Source organism: Embiotoca jacksoni, unplaced genomic scaffold (assembly GCF_022577435.1).
Source record: "Embiotoca jacksoni isolate LCO1_2020_lvr unplaced genomic scaffold, fEmbJac1.0.p SCAF_22, whole genome shotgun sequence".
NCBI lineage: Eukaryota > Metazoa > Chordata > Actinopteri > Embiotocidae > Embiotoca > Embiotoca jacksoni.
Window position 1 is genome coordinate 1,136,939 of NW_027185363.1, and position 27,733 is coordinate 1,164,671.

A 27,733-nucleotide genomic window follows, 5' to 3' on the forward strand; every position below is an offset into this window, starting at 1 on the left:
ATGTGTGTGTTTCTGTGGCGTAGGGCGAAGGGCCAAACTTAAAGTGGAGGTTCGAGGCAGGGGATCATTGTGGAAACCCCCTCCAGAGAGCTGGGAATCTCAGGGGAGACTGGGAAAACATCCCGACCATCATCAATCAAAACTTTGGTGACACAAATGACCAGAAACAACGGAACGTTCTCCATCCATGTCACTGTGTCCCCTCCGCCCCGAAGCCATGTCCCACCCACCTGCGCTGCTGCCCCATAGGTCCTCGCCATACGCCGCCCGATTCGATTGGTCGGTCGGTCCCCGAGCAAAATCGTGTTCCCCTCTCAGCTAATTGGGTCTTTGTGATTGCGCAGTCTATCGTGGCGCTTGAGGAGAATGAAATGTGAAAACCGTATTATGGTGGATGGGGGGGAGAGTGGCAGGTCGATGCGGGGAGATCGGTTTTGCCGTCTCAAAGTGCCAGATGCTCTTCCTGGGTCCATTATAATGCCTTACAGGGCATTGAGATAGTTTCGGCGTAGCAACTGCAAAGACACAAAAGCAAGATGGAGACCGACAGAGATGGAAACACACACAAACACATACTTGCAAATGCAGGCGCACACATGCTTACACGTGCAATCACACGTACAGTCACTTCTGTGAAACACTTTCCCCAAAACCAGCCAAACACCTGCATTTTAGTGCTCCTTGTTGGGGGGGTTTCAACAGAGGTTATCAGAAGTTACTTTGGACATGTCAAACAAGGACTAAACCAAGTGGAGCAAGTCTCTGTTTCACCTTATGTTGTTAAAATGGACACCAGATACGGGAAAACCACACTCGATCAATGTAAATGAAAGTATTTACTTCTTCAAGCTGTGCCTCCATCGAGAGTGATTGTTCATTCGAGTCTTTGAGAGATTGAGAGTGTAGGAGGATGGGTCATGAGCCTGCTCTTTGTTTGCCCCACCATGCTTTTCGACACAACCACAGTCCTGCGCCTTTTTGTTTTCCTGACGGCCTTTTGATTGAAGAATGAATCCGCTCCGATTTCTATGTGATGTCCACATGGGACTTTAAAAATATTGCAAACTGTACCTGACATATGGTTGGGGGAATGATTGAAGCTCTTTGTCCTCATATTATCAGCATTAAAATATTCAGCAGTCTACTTTAAAATGTCCATTGGTTTCTCCTCCTTCACCCAGCCATCATCAACAGGTGGCGCTGTAGTCACACTCTTCAATGTCGGGACAAAGAGCTCACAACTACCTCAACCAAATTCAGACAGTTCCAACCTTTTACCAGGAAACTGTGACACGTTCATGTTTTGAAGTGTAAGTGACAGGCTGTGGGATTATAAAAAAAAAAGAAAAAAGGCGTGATGTTGTGACGTCTATGACCCTGTGCCTGCTGGCGTCCTCTCGGGTTATCACTATTAAATGCCACTTCTGACGTGTGACAGAGAGCGTCCAGGTTCAGGACTAATGCATTTGTTCACTGTATCCTCTATTATTTACTTCAGATTAGTGGTTTCACAGTATACTCCTAGCTGGCCCTGTGTGGAGTTGTGTCTTTTCGGCAAAATCAAGGACAAACGTCACAATTAGTTATCAATTTAAAGTTTTACACAGTTTAAAGTTAAGGTCTGTTGTATGCAAGAAAGTGTTCCTTTCCTCTTCTACCCCCCATTTTAAACACCAGAGCCTCCAAAAAGACTCCTAAATTATACCAACTGTTTCCAAAGTCCGTTTCGGTGTGGTCCTTCTTCATTTGCCTTTTTTGACCAATTTAAAAAAAATAAAATATATATATATATATATATATATATATAGACTTTTAGAGATGATACACTGATGTGCATGTGGGCTACGGTACTGTATGTCATTTGGCTCGTGTCATTTACCATTAAGGGAAGCATCTGAGTGGGTAAGAGACCGCCCCAGTATTCGCTGCTGCATCCAACTCGCTTTCACACTTGGGTTCATTCACACACGCTTTTCCCACCGGGATGGAGCTGCTTCAGCCAGCGCGCAGAGCCAACGGGGAACGCACTCGCATCCACACGGCACACATGGCTACAAATTTATGGCGAACATTTTCCACGTCCATCTGGATAATAACACTAGTTTCAAGTTCGAGGACGAGGATTTATTCACCAAACGAAGGTAAGGAATGAGGGAATTGCGACACACTCGGGTTTCCGCTCCTGCACGCTGGGGGAGACGCTGCGTGCGCTCCAGGCGCGTCCTGGGATGGTGAAGAGCGAGGCGAATGTACACGAATCTTTAAACAGTCAAAAAGTTGGATTTTAAGAACATTTCACAGTTGTTGATAGATGTCATGGTTTCTCGTGGAGTTTTGCCCTCAAGGAGATTAGCTGCATGCTTCCTCTTTCCAGTGCTGTCACAAAAACCTTTTGTTGTTTAGATACAGGTCTATCCACTTGATGTGCTCCCGGTAGCGCCTATTGTAGCCTACCGTTTAGTGTAAGACGCTTACGTGTTATTAAGAAACAGTTCAAACGTGAAACTCGTGTGCGTGTCGTTGCCATTTGGCAAAAAATAAAGCTTGACGCTCTCAAATCAGTGCTAGAATTTATATGATTATATAATACATATACGTATTCGATTTGATGTATGCTATGTATTTACGTAGAAAGGACAGTTGTTAGCTTCTTAAGACTAACTATTGCAAACCAAGTGGGCCAGACATCCTGCTATTCCCATAATTGTCCCAGGCGTTTAGTGGTCACTTATTGAGTGGTGATGTGGTTGGGTGAAGTCTAACTTCATTTTCAATGCTTAAGAACTTTTTTTTTGAATCTCTCCAGGCTGTTTGCCCTTAAGCCACCTGCATGTGTGTGTATATCTTCATTTTTAGTGACCCTGCTGGATACCAGGACAGTGCCAGGAGAGCTGAAATGGGCAGCCAGTCCTTCAGAGGGAGGGGTGAGTGGGAGCTGCTTTTTTTTTTTTTTTTTTTTTTGTGTGCAGATACACTGTTTACAACCTGTTCTCTCTTTGGGAGACACACTCACTCATACACACACACACACACACACACACACACACACACTTGGTCTGGAAACTGTAAATAATCATCCCACAGATTTTGAAATGTGCTGTTGTTCACTGAGGCTAAGTGCTAATAAGAGATTGCTGGCGTTGCATTTGGCACAAGTAAAGGCAGAAACCAGCTTGGTGGTGGGTGTCATTTTTTAGGGAATTTTACTACCATGCAGTTGCCAGAATGATTCCTGGACATATCTGTTTTATATCTTTTTTGTACTTTTTGTTGTTGGGACATTGTGATCTGCCAGCTTTATATCCTCTCTCTTCCTCTTTTGCTCAATGTCTCTCTCGCCTCTTTGTTGGTTTAAGAGTTATTGGTGAACTTGACTCTTATTTCTTCACCACGCTCTCATTCTCTCACATGCTGTTTGATTGACAGGGTCCTGGTCTGCACGCACTGGGCTTTTGATTACAGGCACCCCCCCTACCCTTCCCATCCCTTAGCTACACACACACATACATACAAAACTCCATTTCTGTATGGTTGGGGTAAGTGCAAAGCTTTTTTTTTGTACCCCCTGGCAGCTGTGGTTTCTATCTGCTGACAAAAACTCCAAAGGAGACCAGACAAGGAGGCATCATACTCTTGTCAGCTTTTTTACAACTGTCTTCGTCAGTGCATACTTAACCCGCAAAGACACTACAACAACAACACACAAATAACCACGATGCACAAAGACGTGAGTATGTGCGCATGCTCTTGCTCACGGATACACGCTCTACACATACTGTCCACAAAGAAGTGCAGAGTTATCCTAAAAAACAGGCTGATTCTGGATTTTTTGTTTTGTTTTTTTAGGCCAAAAGCAGGGCTGGAAAGTTATCATAATAACTGTTAATATATATATGTTTTTTTTACATGACTCAGAGAGAGTCAATTTCCATTAAACCTTGAATAATAAACTGCCCTTGACATTAGAAATTGCTACAAATTTTTCAACTGTTACAAAAAAATATAAAGAAGAGTCTTGAATTATAAGAAATGAAGGTTGAATGAAAACTGTGAAGCATTTACTGCACTGATGTTTCTTTTTTTGCAAATCTACCAACATATACATCAGTATTAATCTGTCAATGTATCTGCAATGAGCCTATATCGGACAATAAGACGGACTCTGATAACATATCGATCAGGCTTAAGACATACGCTCACACACAGACACCCCCCTCTCCCCTCAAACACTCAAACACACACACACACACACACACACACACACACACACACACACACACACACACACACACACACACACACACACACACACACACATTCTGTCATTCTCCGTCTCTCCCTCTCTTCTTGCCTCCTCGGACACGGTGCATTTAGTGTGTATACAGCTCTCAGTAGTAGGGAGAGAGCAGATTATTATTCAGTGGCAATAAAAAGCCAATTTGGAGTTGGGAGGCTCAGCGGTCATTTGAAGGGTCACAGTACAAGGCAAATAATCGCCTCTATTGAGATGGATGGTGCAGTGAAGGTTGAGCCTGCTTCACTTGTATGGAAATGGGCCTGCAAAAACCTTGGAGTTGCAACAAATCTGAACCACTGTCCACTGCAGAATATTGATGCACCAAAGAATGCTGGCCTGTGAGGCTTCAAATGACAGCAGTGAATTAGAGGGGGCACAGCAGCATCTGAAATGTATTTGGTCTTGTTTTTCCATCTTTATGAGGACAGAAAGTTCCCCAAGTGGACAGAAAAAAGACAAGTTTTCCACAGTGTGCATGTTTCATGGTCATCCCTAGTGTCTCTTTGTGTTAAAGCTTTTGTCTTCTAGTAATACAGTCAGTTTCAGTTCATGGCAGCACAGTATGAAAACCAACTTACAGACGTTTTAACAGTGCTGTTTTGAAAACCTTTCTTTGTTGGTGCATTCAGGCCCTTTTGGGGAAATGAACATAATCTCATCTGAAACTTGAGTGTCAGCAATTTTCTAAAACACAACGCCTACAATAGTAATTGTTCTCTTAAACCTTAAGTATCAGAGTTTCTGGTGAATTTACTGTCCTCTCAATGGCTCTACCACCTGACAGTTTAATAACGTCAAAATATATTCACCTAATAATGATCACTTTGTTTGAACATCTGCTTCAATGCAGTTTAAATATTTTACAAGTTGAGTTTCATATTATCGGCAAGAACTGAAACCAGCAATTGCCTCAATTGTATTATAAAGCGGTAGCCGGTACTGTAAGTCCAGAGAATTTATCATAATACAAATGTGTGTCTTTGAAGTGGGAAGAGGTGAGCATCATGGATGAGAAGAACATCCCAATCAGAACATACCAGGTGTGCAACGTCCTGGAACCCAATCAAAACAACTGGCTGAGGACAGACTGGATCCCTCGGTCCGGCGCCCAGCGGGTCTACGTCGAAGTAAAGTTCACCCTGAGAGACTGTAACAGCCTGCCAGGGGTCACTGGCACCTGCAAGGTACATGAAAGCATGCTTGATTTAATGTTAACTTTCATGGTGATTACTTCATGGACAACCTGCTGCTAATGGACCTTTATTATATAGTACAGCTGCTGGTTATTTAAGCACAAACCCCACTTTGACTCATTATCATGTTAAGAGAGACGATGAGTGCAGCTGATGATAAATAGAAGCCACAGTCTCTCTTTTTTTAAATTCACCTTTTTTGTCTTGCAGGAGACATTCAATCTGTACTACCACGAGTCAAACGAAGACAGAGAGAGCTACATCAAAGAGAGCAGCTTCATCAAGGTGGACACTGTGGCAGCGGATGAGAGCTTCACCCAGGTAACACTAAACAACTTTGTCGGGCTTTCAGTTCTTCATCCTCCCTCTTCCACTCTCTTTAATTCCTTTAAAATAAGTTAACTCCTATCAGGAAAATAAAACCTCCTTGCACTTAACTGTAATTTTTATATTTGCTTTACAAGCACTTTTATCTTGGACGTCTTTGTCTCTGTCCCAGGAACGTTGGCAGGGTGCTTTTTATGGGCAGAAATATGCATCAGTAGAAACTGAATTTTAATCTTTAGGGCTCGAGCACCGCCGGTGCGGAGCCATGTTGTTTTTTACATTTGAATTTGAATGGAAAAACTTGAATAATTGCTTTAAAATGTGAATTTGAATTGCTCAACCTGAACTTTTAATTTTAGTTTGAAACTGATTTTCAATCAAATTGAAACTGAATGTATAATTCTGAATTTTAATTCACCGCATTTAAATGCCGGTGAAAATTCGACTCTCTAAATTCAGTTCTCACGTTTCAAATTCAGTTCATGAAATTCAAGTTCAGTTCGTGTCTCGCACATCCGGGTCTTTGAGGAAGAGCACTCGAGTGCAGACTGGCAGAGCTTCCTTTCAGAGCTGTAGCTATGCTATAAGTTGCTCCTGCTCCCGCTGCGTTCTAACGGAGCACGGCACCGTGACGTGCACGGGCCAGGGGGACGCTACGAGCTTTGTTAGTAAGCTTACCACTTTACGTTGCTTGAAAAAACATCAGCACTTGAGTTACACACATTTTTGTGACCATAGGTGTGGCGCGATTTAATGAAGCCATGAGCTACCCCCTGCTCTGTGCACATAGCAGTTGTTTTTTTTGTCAATTTGTCTCACATCTTGAGATCATACGTCATTATTTTACCAGCAGTGCAGTGACTGACCTTGATAACTGCCGGTTCTGCTTTGTCTTATTAGGAGACATGACTTCCTCGTCTGTTCACCTCCACTGACAGAGGAGCGCCCGACGTGCAACGTTAGCGAGCGAGCGATAACTGTATTTGAATGGAAGCTCTGTGAATCTGCTCTCTATGGCTCTTCCTCAAAGACCCGGACGTGCGAGACAAAAAACTGAATCTGAATTTCTTTAACTGAATTTGAAATGTGAGAATTGAATTTAGGGAGTTGTATTTTCACTGACATTTAAATGTGGTTGAATTCAGTTTCAAGTTTATTGAAATTCAGTTTCAAACCAAAACTTAAATTTCAAGTTGAGCAATTCAAATTCAAATTTTTAAAGCAATTGTTCAAGTTTTGCAATTCAAATTCAAATATAAACGATTCAAATTCAGTTTCTACTGGCACATATTTGTGCCCATAGCTTTTGCCTAGTCCTTACTAACAGGACTTGTGATTTTAGAGTTGCAGGCAGTAAATCTTTTCTTAACTTTGCAGTCAATATAAGTTCATCTGAATGAAAGCCAAATGCTGAAAGTGTCAAGATCAGTTTTGGTTCAATAGAAACTCCCACTCTGGGTTGGACAGGCAAATTGAATTAATAAAGGCTGCCACAGTTTACTGCACATGTCATTAATGTCTCTCTCCATTCAGGTGGATGTTGGAGACCGCATCATGAAACTGAACACTGAGGTGCGAGATGTAAAGGTCACGACCCGGAAGGGCTTCTACCTGGCCTTTCAGGATGTTGGCGCCTGCATCGCTTTGGTCTCTGTCAGAGTTTTCTACAAAACCTGCCCGCTCACCATTCGTAACCTGGCGACTTTTCCCGACACCGTTACTGGGGCCGACACGTCATCCTTAGTGGAGGTCAGAGGGTCCTGCGTCAACCAATCAGAGGAAAGAGAGGAACCTAAAATGTACTGTGGTGCTGATGGAGAGTGGTTGGTTCCTATCGGCGGATGTCTGTGCAGCCCAGGATACGAAGAGAAAGGCGGTGCATGTAAAGGCAAGTGCTGGGTGGGTGGGTGGGTGGGTGCAACAGTTACTTTACCATGATATGTTGTTTATTTTTCTGGTGGTGTGACTCATTCTCTCTGGACTCCTGAAACAGGCTCCTTTGTGTCGCCACTTCTCATTCTCATGTGTCTATGAATAACAATCATTAGTGCTCAACTTAACAAGCTGCTCAGTAATGATTTAAAATATTGAGATTTGGTTCGTTTAGTAGTTTACACATGCTTGGTTATTCTGTGGACTGTTTTAATTACTTTCAAGCTGGTAATGGCAGAGTTGAAGCTCACAGCAGGTTTAACAACACCTCACCAAATTAATCAATGCCACTGTTTAGGGTTTGGAGAAGCATTTCACACTGCAATACTGCATCGCCAATTTCAAATCTTTTCCACCTGTGGTAAAAAAAAAAATATTCTTTTTTTTTAATGGTTTAAAGTAGTAAATAGTATTGAATTTGTTTGGGGGTTTTTTCTTCAGTTTTTCTGTTCAACTGGAACCCCCATTCGGGTTTTTAATGGCAGATATGATTTTTTTTGACAACAACAACCCACACACGTTCAGGGAAGAGTTCAACAGTTTACGAAGTATATTTATTCACTTTCTTGCCAAGTTAAGAACATTGACACCACTCTCACGTCTGTCTGCAACGAGGAGACAATTAGTTAAACTTAGCACAAACATGGGAAGCGGGGGGAAACAGCGAGAATGACTGTCTGAAGGTAACACAATCTTTTTACCAGATATTCTCAGGCTAACCACTCAATGCCTAAAATGGAGTTCCTGCTGGTTACTTGGCAACCTCATGGTGATGAGAGGACTACAGGAAGGTGCTGTGCCCAGTCAAGAAATAATGTGTCATTTACACTTCATTTTCAGTACAAATTTAACAAATGAGGTATAATCAGTGGGCTTTAAAGTGTTTTTTCATTGTGGAGAGCCAGGCTAGTTGTTTCCAGTTTAAAAAAGCTAAGGTGAAGAGCTGCTCATATTAACAGACCAACACACGTGCATGGGTTAAATCCATGTATGGGGTCTACCTATGTGGATCAAAGTGTTCAAGCCTCCTCGAGACCACGGTTGGACATGAGTTGATCCTATTCAAACTGTAAACAGAGTTTTTAAGTATCAGTAGAAGCTCTCAGGTCTCAGTGTGAGGTGTGCTGACATAACCACAGCCATCTGGACAAAGATGTCTTTCTGTCACTTGCAAATTTGGTCTGAACTTTACAGTAACAATTACACAAGCTGTTCACACCTCTCACCAACATACATGTGGCATGGATGACGTGTAATGTTTGGAAGTGACTGTTGTGATAGTGGAGACAACCACTTGTGTGACAAAGTGGGGGTGAAGGGACCGCAGCAGACTTGGAGGAGACACTTTTACAACATGGCTCGACCCTATTCAGTCGCATATGCAAAAGACACTCAACATGTTCTCTCAAACACACACACACACACACACACACACACACACACACACACACACACACACACACACACACACACACACACACACACACACACACACAGATGGATAAAGACCAGTGGAGAGACATTGGGAGGACGACTAACTGATCTGCTCCCTCAGTTTTATTTATGAAGCCTATCCCAGCAGGCTAATTGTATAACAAACAGGCCCATAATTCAAAGACAAAAAAGCAGGCACTGATAGAGAGATGGGGAAAGAGACATAAAGAGAGGGATGAATTTGGTGCCAGTTGGCGGTAAAAAGAGAAAAGCAAAACTTGACTTTTTTTTTTCTATGTAATAAGAAGAACGGCAGCCAAAATTGTCAATGAATTATCTGTGACAAATGTTCCCTAAAACCTTCACACGGCTTACCCCGTTTGCTCCCTCTGAAAAGAGGAGGAGGTTTACGGGGTGGTCCCTGAGGCCTGAAAGATGTCCCTCCTCAACGAGATTTAGGAGAGACCCTTGACTCTGTTGAACCTCCAGCAGATGTGAAGTGCCATCTATCTATCCGCTATTCTCTTCTCCAGCTCCCCGATCTCACTGCCTGTCAGGTTGTTGGCTGGCTGCAGTTACCTCAGTGGAAATCCATCAAAGTCCGGATGAATACTGAATGCTGCTCAGCAAAGTGTCTGACCCTGCAGTATTAGATAAACACCTTAATGCTTCTCCCATTTTAAATTCAAAATTTGCTGAGATAAAGAGACAAGACGTGAGAGGAGATTCAGAGGATCCGTCTCTCCTCTCGTGACAGAGGTCAAAAGGTTTCTGGATCTTCTAGACTTGTGTGCCTTCACTCAGTCAGCATAACAGACTCCACATAATTCATGTATGCATGGAATAGTTTCATGTTCTGGGAAATACACTTATTCACCGCTCCATAGACTTTAGTACAGGTTAAACAAATAAGATATTATATGTTTATTTGGAAGCTGCTTGTCCCTTGTACCTTTGTAAAGTGGTGTTAGGCAGATTCTGTTCCCGTTGAATTAAAAGCTGTTTATCCATTTCCATTCTTTAATGCTGCTTTTCCACTGCTGGTACCGGCTCTACTCCACTCGACTCTACTCGCTTTTGGTATTGGAGATTTTTCTGGATTTCATTTTTTTTTTAATTAGACGGCTGTAGTATGGCTATTTAACATTTGTGGTTTTGTGGGGGCTGATTCAAGTGACGAGTATCTCTCTCTGACCAATCAGAAGTCTACAGTGTTTTCACATAGCCTATCGGCTCAGCGCGCTTGGAACTTCAACTGAGGTGATACGAAAAAAAAAGTATGAGGTTCCACAACTTTTGCTGAATGGAAAAAGTGAGTAGAGTCAAGTTGAGTCAGTACTACACTGGGAAAAAAGGCATAAAATAACCGTCCTCTGGATCTTGCCTCATTTTAGACAAAAAAACAGACGTGAGAGTCGTATCAGTATTAAATCTCCATTGCTAAAATTGTTTTACGTTAAGATAAAGCGAAGCTCAAAACTAATCCAGACTATGAAGATAAAACACCAGACAAATGCCTGAGAGATCTAATTATAGAGGTTCCGGTAGTTTAGGCCTTGTGAGTTGTGCAAACTCTTTAGTTAAAGCAGTAAAATGTGAACAGTTCCTTTTCAGTGTTGGTACTGAGTAACAAGGATGCAGTGGATGAGAGGAGAAGCTCTGGGGAGGAAGAAGGGATTAGATGTTGAATGGGGCGAGAAGGGGGTTGAAAGAAGGCCGCTGACAGCAGAAGGCATCAATACAGGGCTGCCCCTCCCCCGCTGGGGATTCGTCATTGGGTGCAAAGGGGACGAGTAGAGAAACACAAGAGAGAGGGAACTCCCCCTCTTTTCTAAACCCCTGGTTAAAACCGAGGTCATGACTGAGCCTGATAAAGACGTCAAAAACTCTGACTGACAGCCACACACACACACACACACACACACACACACACACACACACACACACACACACACACACACACACACACACACACACACACACAGAGAGACAGAGAGAGTTTAGCTGCAGAGTGCAGGGTCATGACCGAGGTAGATGAAGATGTCAAAAGTTTGACAGCTGTGATCCGTCTGGGAGAATCGGAAACGAGGGAGGAGAGACAAGAGACGAGCGGAGGAGAAACAACAGAGAGAATTTGAAATGTGAACGGCTGGAGGAATGAAAGAGGAGCCTTCTGCTTTTTGTTTCACTGTCTCTCCACTGGCCTCCTCTCTCGATTCCTCTCCATACTGCTCGCTGCCTGGGAGGGTTGGAATGTTTCTCTGTGCGAATGACTGTGTTTGCATGTGTGTGTGTTTCTGCATTCCCCTCCGTCCAGAGAGATTTCATGGTCGAGCTTCTTTCCAGTGCACCTGCAGTGCACTCCTCAACAGCAGAAAGCATTTGGACAGAATGAGGGAGAGGAGAGAGGCTGAGGGAGAGACAGCCACTCTGAAAGAGAGATGACAGAAAAAAAAGAGTAAGCGGATGATAGAATGAGTGCGTAATCGCTGCATTCAGTCCCTCTAATTATTGCATCTTATTTCTGGACTTTGGACATGTTGGACTGCTGATTTATAGTGTGTGTGCACTTCTGAATGAGTGCATGTGTGTGTACTGTATCTCTGATTTTCAGCCGAATGCAGCCCTCCCTCCAATACACTTACAGTTTTGGAGGAATGCCCAGGAATGCCTAGAGAAGAGTGTGACAGGGCAAGCAGAGATGGAGGAGTGTGTGGATGTGTGTGTGTGGATGTGCTGCACGGCACGTATGGCAGGTGACAAAGGAAGTGAAGACTTTGGAGTGGCACCAGTGATTGTCTGAAGTGAGCCAAACTCAGGTGGGGGGAATGGTTTGAATTCCATCATCACAATCAAAGTGTGTGTGTGTGTGTGTGTGTGTGTGTGTGTGTGTGTGTGTGTGTGTGTGTGTGTGTGTGTGTGTGTGTGTGTGTGTGTGTGTGTGTGTATGTGTGTGTGTGTGCTATTGTCTCCCTCTCCCAGGTTGTTCTTAATGTAGAGGAGGTTTGCCAGCTCCACCAAGCTGTCTGCAGCTCTCTGGCACTGGGACAAGCTTCGCTCGCCCTCTTTCTCTCTCTCTATCTTGTGCTCATTATCCCTCCTTTCTCTTCTCCAACTCTTCTCCCTGATCCACAGTCAGGGGTGGGGGGTGCTGTTGCTGGTGGCAGGGGCTGATGTGTGTCTGATAGGGAAGGGGGTTATTGTTGTAGAGCCCCTTTCACATGCTAATGTTCGCGCTGTTGGCTTTGGGCACACTCACACATCCACACACTTTTCTCATCAAACCACCAGTTTTTGTGAATATGTGAATTTAAACAAGCTTAGAGACAAAGGTTTTAAATTCACCTCTAAAACGCAAACGCCCCTGTAAAATATGAGATCTATCTGGCACCAAACTACAAAGGAATGTTAAGGTGGTTTTGGGCAGTCCTTTCAATGAAGACATACAGTAAGGAAGACATTAGCAACAAATCTTATCTTCAGCTTTTCTGCGGGTTTTAATTAAAAGGGGCACGACCTCTGTGATTAATGGTGTCCCTCCTACTCGTGTGACAGTCTATCAATCCGTCAATCCATCCTTCCCTCCATCCATCACACAGACAGGTGTCAGACTGGAGCAGTCAGGGGTACTTCCTCCATCTCCGCCCCTCTGCTTGGAAGGAACAAGGAATGACAGATAGCACGGGGTCAAGGAGAATACGCTGCACACACACCCTCACACATGCTCGCATACAGTGTGCAGACGAAGCTCTTAGTTGGATTTGCAATGAGCTGCATTTGCATTTTAGGTAGAAAAAGAATGCATATGCAAATGTAGACAATGCTGATAGTAATCAAAGGGCACCTTCCCCTCCGTGTCTCTCCCTCCTTCATCCCCTCCTCCTCCTCCCCCTCCTCCTCTTCACTTTGTCTTTTTCTCTTCACCTCTTTATCTTTCGCTCCTTGTCAGTCTTTTTTTTTTTTAAATTGTATCGTGCTGTCTCTCCCAGTCAACCTTCGCCATCCTTTACACACTCTGTCACTTTCTCTTGCTTGTTTCAAGCAGCCAAACAGCTGATTACAGGGTGATTATTGTCCTGTCGAACGGGCAGAATATAAATGCGCCCACAGATATACACGCATCTATTCAAGTTATCTTATCAGTAGGTGTGTATGCGTCCATATCCCTCCCAGTGTCTTAGTTGGGTTCAGGTTCACACACAGCCCTCGGTAGCGAAGGGTTAATGTTGGGTTAACGACACCCTCATGAGCTCTTATTCCAGGTCACCAGCGCTCACTCCCCCCCCCCCCCCCCCCCCCTCCCGTTGAAACAGGCACTAAAGATGACACAAAAGGCTACAGAGAACAGAGAGAATAGAGACATGAGAGGTTGCTGAAGGAAGTTTATGGCTTCAACTACTTGCTCCTTTCTTCCTCTTCCTCCTTCATTCTGTCCTCTCTGTTGGAGCGAAGGATAGAGGATTGGATGGGACAAAGACAAAGGCAGTGCTCTACCCCCCTGGAATAGTCTTGTTTAGCCCTGTAATAAGCCTCCAAGTCCTCAGCAGGTCAAATACTTTTTTTCTCCCTCCCATTTACTTACCTACATCAACGACTGAAAAACAAAAGAATGTGCAGAACAGCTGGAGAATGAAAACATTATATTTGATCTTGCATTTTGATCATATCAACAGACACAATATGATGAGTCATTCAGCAGATGAAAGCCAGTCTTATCAGCTGTAAATGTTTATGAATTTACAGGTTTCGGCTGCATAGTTTTCCGCCGTGTGTTGTGTTTGTGTGTGGTCTTGTTCGAATTGGTACAGATATAGAGCTATAAAGGATGCGAGCCAGCTTCATCAAAGCTTCCTCGTGGCTTGACACTTGGCGAGGAGAGGGATATATAGGGATAAAAGCAAGAGTGAGAGAGTTATCAGAGACACAAAGACAGATAAGTGGAGGTCGAGGAGGAAGTGCACGGGGAGAGAATGAGGGAGATTTGAAAGGGAGGGCAAATCAGTGTGTGAAAGAGCAAATCTGCAAGGCTCACACAGATGGAGCAGGATGGTTGGTCCGAGTAGATTACAGAGGAGACTTCCGCCCTCTCATCAGCAGATGAGGGTGTTATAAAGCATACTGACACACTCGAACACACACACACACACACACACACAAGCACACACACACACACACACACACACACACACACACACACACACACACACACACACACACACACACACACACACACATCATTCCCACATTCCTATCCACTCCCACTGGGATGTCTTCATCTCCCTTGTAAATGTGAAAGGGAGAGAACTGGGAAAGACAGTGGGATTGAGGAAGGAGGATGAATAGGGTGTGATGATGAAAAAAAAAAGGTGTTGAAAAAATTATTGCAGTTGACTTCTGAAATTAAAGATCCGAGAAAAAAAAATGGTCGAACCATCCACGCTTTGCCATCTCTTTTGCTTCACCAGTGGATGTCAAGCAGCATAATTATGCACTCATTTATTGTATTGTTGCTCTGTCAATGCATGAACTCCTTGGTATACAGAGAGAAGATTTCTCTCCCTCCACTCTCCCCCTGTCTCTCTCTCATACCCTCTCTCTTTCTCTGTTTCTCCTCTTTCATATATTTAAATGTCAATTATATTTGTGTGGGCTGCCAGCACTGTGGAGTTTTGATGTATTCACTTCTGGTGTTTCTGGTTTCTGTGTGTGAGTGGGAGCTGATCAGTAAGTGTTCTTTTAGGTGTTTTATTCTCCTCTCATCAAAATCGAAGATAAAAGAAGTCAACGTGCCCCTCCCCCTCGCGCTGGATCTGTTTCTCTCCCCAGATTTTTCTTTGCAGTTACTTGTCTTAACATCCAAATGCGTTCCAGAGAAAATGTGTTGATTTATGTGTTGTCCAAGCAGTAAATATAGTAGAAAACCGAGACTGTTTCCAGGCTTAGGGCCCGGATTACCTCAAGTTAATGTGGACTGCAGTGTAAATCAGATTTAGTTCAATATTGCATTCGATTAAGAAAAACAGAAAAACATTCATTCTATATAATTCTTCTGCTGTTGAAACAATTAATTCATCATCAAAATTTTTGCAGAATTATTTTAGGTCAAAGAAGTAATTGTTTTACCTCCCGCAAGCCATATTTTCGTTTCCGTATACATGCAAGTAGAGCACAAACTTCAAGCTAAATGTTGCTCCATAACACTGCTAGTGGTCACTAAAGCCACGCGGTACCTTCAAACAAGTGTTCCAGTTAAGGTAACATGTTGTCACTTAATTTTGGGAACACCCTTTAATATGTCTTTCCTAAAGTTTGAGTCAGTATGGCCTGTTTTAATCAATATGTTTTGTCTTTTTTGTCTCTTGTCTCTCTGCAGCCTGTGCAGCTGGTTTCTATAAGGCCAAGTCTTCAGATGCAGGGTGCTCTAAGTGTCCTCCACACAGCCACTCGCTCAGAGACGGGGCAACCGTCTGTGAGTGCCACTCTGGATTTTTCCGTGCTGATGCTGACCCTCCCTCCATGGCTTGTACCCGTAAGAACACACGCACAGACACACACAAATAGTTGTATGATAATACAGAAGTGAAAACAGACCATATGGGAACACGTTTTTTCCAAATAAAAGGAAAATGCAGAGTCATTGTTTTGCGAACTCTCTGTTGCTACTAAACAGAGCGAGACATAAACGTGTCTGAATGCTCCCCCTGTTTCATGATCCCATTACTTATGACTAAGCCACCATCTACATCCTGACTGGGAGTGATAACTACAGACATTGAGAAGTGAATAAATGTCCTCTCTCTCTCTCTCTCTTACACTCTCTGTTTCTCTATCTACGTCTGTGAGTAGGTTCTCTGTCAAGACTCGGAGACCTCGGTCTGTGTGTCTTAAACTTAATTATGCCTATATACGGCACATGGTTTTCTCGGCCTGGGAAAAACACACACACACACACACACATACACATACACGCACAGTCTCTCAGTCACACACACAAAATAAATGCCTCAAAAGAAAACCTCTAACCCATCAAAAACATTTCAGACCAGTATGATTTTGTGTATCATGCCAGATGTCTACATTTCATCCCCTGCCAAGATCACCCGCATATCCCTGTATACTCCCACTTTTCTCATGTTCAGTATATGGTTGGTTTTTCTCAAGCTTTCCCCCCCCTCGTCTTCTTCAGAGCCACCATCAGCCCCACAGCAGCTCATCTCTGTGGTGAATGAGACTTCAGTGGTCTTGGAGTGGGCGCCCCCTCGCCGGCTCGGAGGAAGAAGCGACACCAGCTACACTATGGAGTGTCTTATCTGTCAAACCGGCAGCCACAGTCAGACTGCCGGTAGATCCCTCCCAAGGAATCACAGCGTCTCTCAGCCCGAAGCTCAACATGGCGGTCTGGGGATGCAGTCAGACCAGGGGATTGTGGGACCGGAAGTCCAGCTTGGCAGAGGCGTCTTCCAGAGCCGGCCTGGAGATTACCCCCGACTCGGATCCGGCTCCAGCTCCAGCTCTCAGCTCTGCTTGCCCTGTGGTTCGGACGTGCTCTTCTCTCCCGGCCGGACTGGCCTGAAGCCCACCAGGGTGGTGGTGAGCGAGCTCAGGGCCCACACACACTACACCTTCATTGTCCACGCGCGCAATGGGGTCTCCCAGGCCAGTGGTGCAGGGGCAGCGCAGAGTGTGTCCGTCAGCGTCACCACCAACCAAGCAGGTGAGAAGGAATAGCTTTCGTGTGTGATAAATATGTGAGATTGCAGCAGTAACAAAAAAAAAAATCTGTTTATAGATGCTATCCATAAGTGGGTCAGCACAATACAAACTGCTGCTCAGTGCATGGGGCCCACAGGGAAGTAAGGCCCCATGGGTAATGTGTAGAAGTGTAGGAGCCTGTTATGCACAAGCTCTGTAGATATACTGTATAGAGTCTGTGCATGATGACGGTAGTATTCTTAAACACTTCAACTACTGGCAATTTATTTTTTTCAATAGTAAGTAAATGTATTTGGGATACATATTCTCCTCGCCAAATATGTTTTTAATGCTTAACACTGCTATCTCATGTGCATGTTTACAAAATGAAGTCCAACCAAATAAATCTCTTTTAAGAATTTAAAGGTTTTTAAATACATGTAATGAGGAAAAATGAACCGAATGACATTTGAAAAGCAGTTTTCCATATTAGTTAATCATTTACTTGTCATGTGCTTTGCTTTTCTAACACATTGTGTGCATCATAATAGAAGAAAATGATTGATAATAATCATATTTATCATTGAATCTGCAACGGCAGTAGTTTAAGTTGTTGGTGGAGAAATACGGCCACAAGACTCTGTCCTTTCTCTTTTTTTTATCTGTGAACTCTTGCTCTACTATCACTGTCATGGTTGCCATAGTTATTACTCTGCCCTCCTACACCTAACAACAGCTGAATTAATTATAGGGGCGTTTTCAATGTATGTCAGAAAGCATTCTGGAAAATGGAAATCACTGACTTAGATACTAATAAACATCGTTGATTGAAGGGAAAATAGATACAATAAAAAGTAAATCACTGCAGAAACAGCACATTGCTGACACTTGACAGGATTGGTGTATCTAAGGGATTTCCCTCGTCTCAGCCCTTAGCCATGAAAGTCTTTGAAAAATCACCCACATTTTATGAAGTGTTTCATTTTACTTGTGAACGTGTCAGCTGGTGTGTGACGTTCCTCACACATGCTCTCCATTTGTTTTTAGTGTGTCTCCACTCTCTCAACTGTCATTACTTTAAGTCTTTATGGTGGCATTTGGAAAGCAGCACACCTGCTTAGTTCTAGGTGCCCCGGGGAAATAACTTAGCTGCGTGCGCACAGCATGAGAGTGCTGCCTGGGATGTGTCAAGTCCAACCTGCACTACCATATGGCCCGATATCATATGAACTGCCACAAAGGAGGACAAACACAGATAAAAGGAGGGAAAAATGGGAGGGATGTAAGCAGAGAGATTGGAGAATGAGGCTTGTCTCTGTGGAGTAGAGAGAAATGAGATGTAGGTCAATTCTCAGGTGCACTGGGTCAATGGGATTGTTGACAAACAGGCACTATGGATGAACTGTGAGCTGCATTCAGGGCTGTAAAACAATGGTAGATGTTATCTCTTAAGCGTCATAGAATATACAGTATGTCATTTTACGTACTTTTGTCACTTTATTATCTCTCATCATGTGTCTCTCCCTTTCAGCTCCCTCTCCAGTGTCGTTCATCCAAGCCACCGATGTCACTCGGCATAGTTTGTCGTTGTCGTGGCAACAGCCGGATCGACCCAACGGGGTCATCCTGGAGTACGAAGTCAAGTTCTATGAAAAGGTGAGTTGCCTGCCGGTTAATGCAGGCGGCTGTCTGGAATGCCAATATGTTGGCGAGCTGTTTGTGTTTCTCTGACGGTGAGGATGGATTTGCAGTCAGACACTGAAAAGAGACCGCTCTTTTTGTCCTGTCTAATCAGGATCAGAGGGAGAGGTCCTACCGCATAATGAGGACGTTCTCTTGGAGTGCCGATGTCACGGGTCTCAACCCCCTCACCGTGTACGTGTTTCATGTGCGTGCTCGCACAGCTGCTGGTTATGGAGAGTTCAGCGCTCCGTTTGAATTCTCCACTAATTCAGGTATGCAGACGATAATATTCAGTGGTTTAAAAGATGATGCATTCAAGTTTATCTGAAGAAGTTATCGATCTTTGGTTGCTGACTTCTGTGTCCTTCCTCGCTAGATCCATTCCCTCTGATTGGAGAAGGAGTTAACTCTGCCTTCCTGCTGCTGTCTGTCAGCGGGGTTGGGATTTTACTGCTGATCTCTGCAGCTGTCTTCATCATTACTCGCAGGTACACACACACACACACACACGCACACACACACACACACACACACACACACACACACACACACACACACCCACACGCACACGCAAACACATACACATACAAAAGAGCCCATACAGGCAGGCATGCACACCTATAGACTCATTGGGTTGGCTTGAAGTTTCCCATCAGTGCCTCAGCTGACGTCTGTGTGTGCAGCCTCCATCTCAACTATTGTCTTTGACTAAACTGCCACAATGCACACAAACAACACACATAGTTCTCCTGCTATTGTGTTTCTGAATAATATGTGTGCGTTACCTGGAGCTTTTAAAGGGGATTAGAGTGGAGACAGTGCTGATCCCTTTGTCCCTGACTTGTTATTACTGTATCTTCAGCGGCACAGCTAGCGTGTCAGCTTGCGCCAGCGTGCACGCTCACAAGCATGCGCAGGTGTCCACAAACACACCCATTCTCTCACACACACACACACACACACACACACACACACACACACACACACACACACACCTGCTCCACCACAAAGGTGTTTTTGACAGTTTCTTTGTTTAACGGAAACACCTTTTATCTCGCGCTACCTGAGGCATCGCTCCTCCTCCCTCTCTCCCTTGCAGGCTTTCATCTGGTTCTGTGCTTTCCTGCAGCCCATTGCTCTCTGTTCTCATTGTCATTGATTTCTATTGCGGCAAATCCTTAAACATCCAATGAAGCCACAGCCCTAACAGAAAAGAAAAGAAACACACAAAGTTACCACTAATGTGACACATATGCCCTTTCGTCAGGTTTACTAAACTGTAAAAATCCCAACAAAATGATGAGAAGTGAAAGTAAATGGTTATAGGAACGTTCTCGCTTGTCTTCTCTGTGTGTTAAATGTCCATTATTTTTTTTTTTTTATCTCATCAGGAGGAGCAAGTACAGTAAAACAAAGCACGACTCAGAGGAGGAGAAACATCTTAACCCAGGTACTGCACGCGCACACAAAGATAGACAGATGGATGCTCTTTTTCCTTCTCTTCCCTCAGATCCACCTGCACATATCTGAGACACATACTGCCAAAGACATTTACATAACATATGCAGTTATACAACTCATATTTCGCACCCTCCTCTGCTTTCATCCTCCTCCTCCTCTCTCACCTCTCCTCCACGGCAGGAGTCAAAATCTACGTGGACCCGTTCACCTACGAGGACCCCGATCAGGCCATCCACGAGTTTGCCAAAGAGATTGATGTTAGCAGTATTCACATCGAGAAGGTTATTGGCATGGGTGAGCCTGGCATTTTTTTTGTTCACACACGCACACACACAAACCCACACACACATGCTTACTTGGCACTGACGCTGCTGCTTTCTCTGTGTGTGTAGGAGAGTTTGGAGAGGTGTGCAGCGGTCGGCTGCGTGTGCAGGGGAAGAGGGAGATCTACGTGGCCATCAAGAGCCTGAAGGCGGGATACTCCGACAAACAGAGGAGAGACTTCCTGTCCGAGGCCTCCATCATGGGACAGTTTGACCACCCGAACATCATCAGGCTGGAGGGTGTCGTCACGAGATGTAAGTAGCACTAATGTCTGGATGTGCAGGGTGTTCTTTTAGGTCATTTTTTTTATTTTTTTTATTTTTTTTTATTTTTTACTTTTTACCTGTTTAGGTAAGCCACTTATGATCATCACAGAGTACATGGAAAATGGATCTCTGGATTCATTTCTTCGGGTATGTACCTTTTTGTTATTTTCAGTTATGAAACAAACACAAATCAATTTTGAGTCGTACTTTTGTAAAATGTGCCTACAGTGTATCAAAGAAAAACTGCAGCCACTCCTGTACGGCTAACCTTTACGGCTAGCTGTGGGTGCCCGTGTTGAACTGCCCTTCCGTCTCTGTCATTTTAACGTTCCAGAAACATGACGGCCAGTTCACAGTGATCCAGCTGGTAGGCATGCTGCGCGGCATCGCCTCAGGTATGAAGTACCTGTCAGACATGAGCTACGTTCACCGAGACCTGGCGGCTCGAAACATCTTGGTCAACAGCAACCTGGTGTGTAAGGTGTCCGACTTTGGCCTGAGCCGAGTTCTGGAGGACGACCCAGAGGCCGCCTACACTACTAGGGTAAGATACACACAGGAGAACTCATCTATATCTGTTGTTTGTGTGGGAAACCTGGTGGGAAATTCATTATTCTTTATCACTTAGATTAAATATTTACAGGCTATTTATGTGCTATCACATCTTTAGTTCACACATATATTGTTAAATGCTGCCAAAGATCTATGACTAAATGAAAATACATTTATTGTGGAATTTTTTTTAAACGCATAGATGTCAGTGATAGATTAAAGCTTTGACCATTTTTGGAAGTGCCCATTTTTTTCTCCAGGAAAAATGAACCAGTGAATCGATAAATGAAATCAGCAAGTTCCATTATTCAATGAAACTGTGAGTTTTCCTGCTGTTTCAGGAGGCCGCTGGGACTTATCTCTCCCCCGGAGGGAAGATCCCCATCAGGTGGACGGCTCCAGAAGCTATAACCTACAGGAAGTTTACCACGGCCAGTGATGTGTGGAGTTATGGTATCGTCATGTGGGAGGTGGTTTCATATGGGGAGCGACCCTACTGGGACATGAACAACCAGGATGTGAGTCATTTTTATAATGTCTAACCACAGAAAAATGAATGAGCTACTTCTTGTAAAACTGAATCATGTTTACAGTGGCAGTAGTGATGAACAACTTCATTTTTTAATTACCAAATGATTTTTTTTTTTGTGTGTATATTTTGTGTAATATAGTCAATTTGGGGATTTGCTTAAAATTGATCTGTGTGATTGGACGTGTGGTCAAACCCATTCAATTAATTATGAAGCTAACTGAAGGAAAACACTGTCAATAAATATCTAAATAAGACACAGGTTTAAAAAGACACAATCAACCCATCAAGTTGTATAAAGAACTGTTAAAGGCACTTTCTCTCAACGCATTGATAACAACAAGCAATAACATTCATTTGAATTTCCCCAAAACTTAACTTTTGTGCTGTGACTTTCTGGAGAAGTCAAATTAAACTTTTACTTCTGTACTCTCCACAAATGGGACTTAAATTAATCCCATTTAAATAGAGGAATAAATGAAGCAGCCACTACTTCTTTAGCATATTTTAAGAGACAGCGTCTGGAGGAAAATAAACTGTCCACTGTGTAATTACTGCATTCTGACCCAGCGTCTGTGACCTCTGCACCGTTTGAAAATTTGAACATTTTGCTTTGAAATCATCTACAGTGAGGGGTAGCAAGCCAAGGTTTAGTTCACCAATCACAGGACATTTAAGTGAAGATTAATACTGAGACTTGAGTGAATGTGCTGCTCAGCCAAGCACAAACTTTATTAATTTCGGAGTTTTTTTCTGAAATGTTACCAAGAGCCAAGAGAGAAAAAAAAAAATCCTGTTTCAGAACAAATTTGCTGTATGAGCAATCACTTCGCTATCAGAGTGCGTTCAGTCTGAGTAGGTCAAAGAGCCAAGCTGGTATACGGAGAAGTCTGAACATGATTGATTTCATGTGCAGCAGATAACTTCCCTACTGAGCTTTTTTTTTTTTTTTTTTTTTTTTTTACTTTTTGTGAATCAATTTGTTTTACTGAAGGAATTTAGTACAGACTTATCTCACAACCAGATAAGTGAAGGACTTGTAAACCTTTTTTTTTTGTAGCTTCTTAGCTGTGATCCAATCATCAGTTCTACAGACTAACACAGGTTTTGTATTATTTTCATATTGGAAGAGTTTACAACATCTTGTTATATATTATGAGGTCACAATGCAGACAGGAAATAGTGGAGCTGCTCACAGCTGCAAAAAATAAATTAATTATAGTTGGTGGAGAGACAACCCTGGGAAGATCCTGGAAAACAACAAGACAGTAATAAATCTTTGGGAAAAGGTTTGACTTTCTTTTCGTAAAGTTTAATTAGAAGTGACAGTTTGATTGACGTCCTCTGGTGGATCATTTTCATTATTTCCTGCTCAAAACCCCAGAAACCATTGATTTATTCAAATATAAAGTGGTAAAAACAGAATACTGTGAGAATAAGTAATATGCACCATACCGTGCGTATTTCTCTCTTAGTGAAATGTCTCGACAGCTACATACATTCATGGTTGCCAGATCCTCTGTGTTTTTTACTATCGGGTCCAAGTTTGTACTTTGTGTTTTATGCTAATTAGCAAATGTTTGCAGGGTATCATCTGAAAACTAAGATGGGGAACATGGTGAAGATTATACCTGCTAAACATCTTTGTTCGGTAGCATTTAGCTCAACGCACAACTGTGCCAAAGTGCAGTCTCTAGCATGGCTAGACTCTACTTGTGCTTGGTACACGGGTCGACCAATTATCGGCCTGGCATTTTTTAGCATTTCAACGGTATTTTATCAGTATTATTATTTTTTTGTATTCAATCTCCGATAAAATACATTATTTGGAAAATGCTTTGGCTCTGATGCCTGCATTGGTGGCTCCAGCAGGGGGGGGGGGGGGGGGGGGGGGGGCTTGTTGGGGCTACAGATAATGTTTAAAGGTTCTCTTTTCATTAAACAAATGCTTAAAGTCATTTGAATCAAGTTTTGTTTGGCTTTGTTATTCTGAATTTTGACACAAAGATTTTTTTATTTTACTGCACATGTATTTCGGTTTCAAATATCGGTTTATCGATCTCCTTGATTACCAATAACCTGTATCGGTCGACAACCTAGTTTGGTATGGTGCTAGCATTTTCAGATCTACCTCAGGTTTTACAAAATTGTACCTTTGAATCTAATAATAATAATATGTTGTAATACATTTTATTTATATAGCGCATTTCATGATTCTCCAAGACGATTTACATGTTAAAATGAGCAGAAACAACACAGTACAAGTATAAATCCAACAGCAGTGGAGACACACAACATTAATCTCTCTGAGAGCCCCCCCTGCTGTAGTGAAGAAATTTGTATAAAATCCAAAAAAAAAAAATCAAAATCAATAATCACATATTAAAGGCAGAAAAAAAAGAATCTAGCCTGATTAAAATGTAAAATCTTCACGTGTGTCTTTCCTTCAGGTGATTAAAGCAATAGAAGAGGGCTACCGACTGCCTGCACCTATGGACTGTCCTGTGGTGCTGCACCAGCTCATGTTGGATTGTTGGGAGAGAGAGCGAGCAGAGAGACCCACCTTCAGCCAGATACTCAACATGCTGGACAAACTCATCCGCAACCCTGGCACGCTGCGCCGGACAGGAGGGGACAGGTACTTAATGTACGTGTAAGCACAGTCATAAATCTCAACATGCAAGGGTCAAATACATGCATAACCCTTTAACACTTAAACTGCACTCGCACCGACATTTGTTCATGAGTTGCTGCACAGTTGTCCTTCAATTGTAATTGCACACTCCTATTCCACTACCTCCCTACCACCAACCCGCGGTCTCTCTGTGTTCACAGACCCACAGGCACAATGTTGGAGTCGGGGGTGGGTTCAGAGGTGTGTGTGTCGGTCGTACCGGAGGTGTGTGTGCCAGAGTCGTCGGTGTGTGAGTGGCTGCAGTCCATCGGGTTGGAGCGGTACAGAGACACCCTTGCAGCAGCAGGTTACAACAGCCTTGACAGCCTCCTGGCTCTCACACACCAGTAAGTGCACCTTTGTGTGAAAATAGATTCAAAAAATGGATTGAAATCAATCTTGCATTTGCTTATGAACTTTTGCAAAAACAGCAGGGGTGACGCGCAGAATTACATATCTGCTTTTAATCAATAATCATGCTTGAGACAAAATTAACAACAGAGTCCACTCAAAATCTGATTCAGATTGGGAGAAATCTCCCTTATTTTATCTAAATGATACAGAGATTACGTCCTGTTGTCCATGCTGTTTCAACTTTAACCTTTTAACTTTTTTTTTTAGCAACCTTTACTGTCTAAAAAACCTCAGTGCTGTTCAATCTGTTCTGTCTGTTCTTATAGTTTTCCACTAAAGTGGCTTCAGTCTTTCAAACTTTTGAAGTTTAACAAAAAAAACATTTTGTACATAGTGTTAATTCGAATGAAAAATTACATGATTTAAAAATCTACCACCAGGTCATGTTACTTTAACTTTGGTTTTCTTACATCTGGAACGTAATCTGAAAGGTCTGGTTTTACTCTTGACTACAGTAAAGTTTCTCTCCTGGTATCAATTAAATCCCTAATAACTCATCTCTGCGCATCAAAATGACATATTTTCCACTAATGCCTTAAAGTGATTGATTCAGTATGTGCGGATCTATGAATGTGCAAATATCCCTGTCTCTATCTTCACCCATCCCTTTGCCACTCGCCTGCAGCATGAGCTGGCAGCTTGATAGTATTGAACGGGTGGACGGGATTGGTTCCTTACGTTTGTGACATATCAAACCCTTGCTGTCTAAATCAGTCTTTCAGACAGCTGAATTGATCAGCCATGATATTGACTGCTTATTTCGCTCATGTTGTGTCTTCTAGCAAATAAAAAACACCACATGGACCTGTTAACAAGGTTAAAAACTGTATTTTTATTGGAGGGAGTCTTAACACTCACTGTGTTATGCATTACAGTATCACTAAATATTTTTAACGGGTTAGACTAATGGGGTAAAATATGTTAAGTGTATGGAGTGTGTTTTTGCATTTCTTAGTCAAACAGCATTTTCCTCTCAGTGACTAAAACCCAGAGTAAATTTAGTCAAATAAAGATATCGACTACAGCCATCGCCCAATATTGCTCATTTCCCGCATCCATACAAACACGACCTATTACATAAGTTTAAAACAACTTCACTGCTGCATTTTGAAATCACTGAGCATGGTCAAGGATGTGGTTCCTTGGTTACATCGTTGCTTTGCTCTGTTAGGAGTTTTAGTAGCTCTGAAAGACAGTAGAGGTCTATGACGAAAAGGCATAAAATACATCAGGCAGCACAAATATCTCATCTAAAGATATTAGATGTTATGGCTGTAGATTCATGGGTAAACGGGTTAATCATAATTAGCAGGTGGTTCAGAGGTGTCCTTGAGCAGATACTGAACCTGAAATAGCGCCTAACCTATGTATATGGGGAAATCCGCCAGTCATTTTGCATGAAAGTGCCAATTTTTTTTTATTAATTTGATGAGAACAAGAAAATACCATCCGCCATTATCCTGTCAATGATCGTCCTTTGTGTGCCTGAACATATGTGTTCGTCTGTGCACCCACAGGGAGATGGACAGACTGGGAATAATCACACCGTCACATCAGGACATACTAATTGCTAGTGTGCAGCAAGAAATGTTGTCTCAAATGCAACACATGCAACACTCGATGGTTCCAGTCTGAGCTGGCGGACGGACACAAACCTGTTTTCAGAAGAATTTCATTTACCTCATCTGTGCACTTTAGAGGGACTTTTCACCAGTGGGAATACAAGGATTGAAGTGAAGTAAAAAAAAAAAAAAAAATACAAAGTGAGAAGAAGCAGAAGAGAGAGACAAGCAGCACTTTTGTGAACTTCCATCCTGAGGAGTTTTCTATAAACCATGATCTGGATGTGGCCACAGACACGGAGAGCTTCGACTGACGCCTCATCCTCCTATCCAGCTCCATTTCTCCACGTTTTCTTATCTGTTTTGTGAAGGCTGACATGTGCATAAGCAGAATGGCTTCCAACTTTTTTTTTTTCTTTTGCTGCTTTGTGCTTGACTTGATTAAAATGTGTTTTGTGTTTGCTCTTATGGGTGTATGTGTGTGTGTGTGTGTGTGTGTGTGTGTGTGTGTGTGAGTAGTGTGAGTGCATCCAATCTCCCTCGTTAAAATGTCAGCTATCTTTGAATAATCTTAATATGCAAAGTTAAAGAGAGAGTGGGAGGAGCCGGACAGAATGTATCATTACAAGCTCTTACTAGTTTCATACTGGAGAATCATGCTAACAAACCGTATGATTGACTTGTGTTTTTTTTTTTTTTTGTATTATTATTTTGAATTATTGTTTCTTAGACATTTAGATTAGAATGTCGTCCATTACTGTCTGTGTACATGTCTATTGTTTGACGCTAAGAAATAGCTACATGAAGCTTATTGTTTATTTATGGTCCTTTTTTTTTTTTTTTTTTTTATCTAGTTTGTACATTGTAAAATAGAAACACTGAGGAGATATTGTAATGAGTGCCATATTGCATTGCAATAAATGCCAAACCCATCCATGTATGTAGGTTTTAATTTTGTTTGGACAGAAGTTTTGCACTGTAATGTATTTAATGTATACTGTATATTGTAATTAGAATATCACTTCAGGCTTCAAGGGCTTTTATGTTTATCATTTGAGAGTTTGGCAGAAGAAAGTGTCCTCTGTGAAAGTTGAGTCTTCGTCAGAGGTGTCTGTAACAAGGAAAACAACTCCAGAAGAACACCCAGCTAAACTGCTGCTGGTGTAATCACACATTGTTGGGTTTGAGTGTGAATGTGTGTGTGTGTGCGTGCGTGCGTGCGTGTGTGAGAAAGAGAACAGACACAGTGAAAGAGGGAAAAGAAGAAGATGAAGAAGAAGAAGAAGAAGAACAAGAAAGAGTCGCGGAAAAAAAGTGAGAGGCAGAAGAGAGCTTGAATTAAAAGGAGAGAAAATTAAGAGTGGGCTGTCACCATAAGCGTCTGTGTGGCATC

General features: G+C 42.7%; 1 protein-coding gene across 2 annotated transcripts; it reads left to right on the forward strand.

The window, feature by feature from the left end:
* The first annotated feature begins 1,908 nt into the window (after nt 1–1,908).
* On the forward strand, nt 1,909–27,374 carry LOC138202808 (ephrin type-A receptor 4-A-like). 2 transcript variants are annotated; one of them, XM_069157087.1, is made up of 19 exons: nt 1,909–2,141; nt 2,857–2,924; nt 5,284–5,481; nt 5,701–5,811; nt 7,351–7,705; nt 15,557–15,712; nt 16,370–16,897; nt 18,407–18,531; nt 18,671–18,830; nt 18,935–19,046; nt 19,950–20,008; nt 20,200–20,313; nt 20,412–20,597; nt 20,695–20,756; nt 20,944–21,153; nt 21,503–21,679; nt 24,141–24,328; nt 24,526–24,711; nt 26,296–27,374. In XM_069157087.1, the coding sequence occupies exons 1-19, from the start codon at nt 1,985–1,987 to the stop codon at nt 26,411–26,413; spliced, it is 3,270 nt and encodes a 1,089-aa protein (XP_069013188.1). In that variant the 5' UTR covers nt 1,909–1,984; the 3' UTR covers nt 26,414–27,374. The 2 variants fall into 2 exon arrangements, with proteins under 2 accessions (XP_069013188.1, XP_069013187.1); XM_069157086.1 differs by having other exon boundaries at nt 1,910–2,141; nt 24,141–24,337.
* The last annotated feature ends 359 nt before the right edge of the window (nt 27,375–27,733 follow it).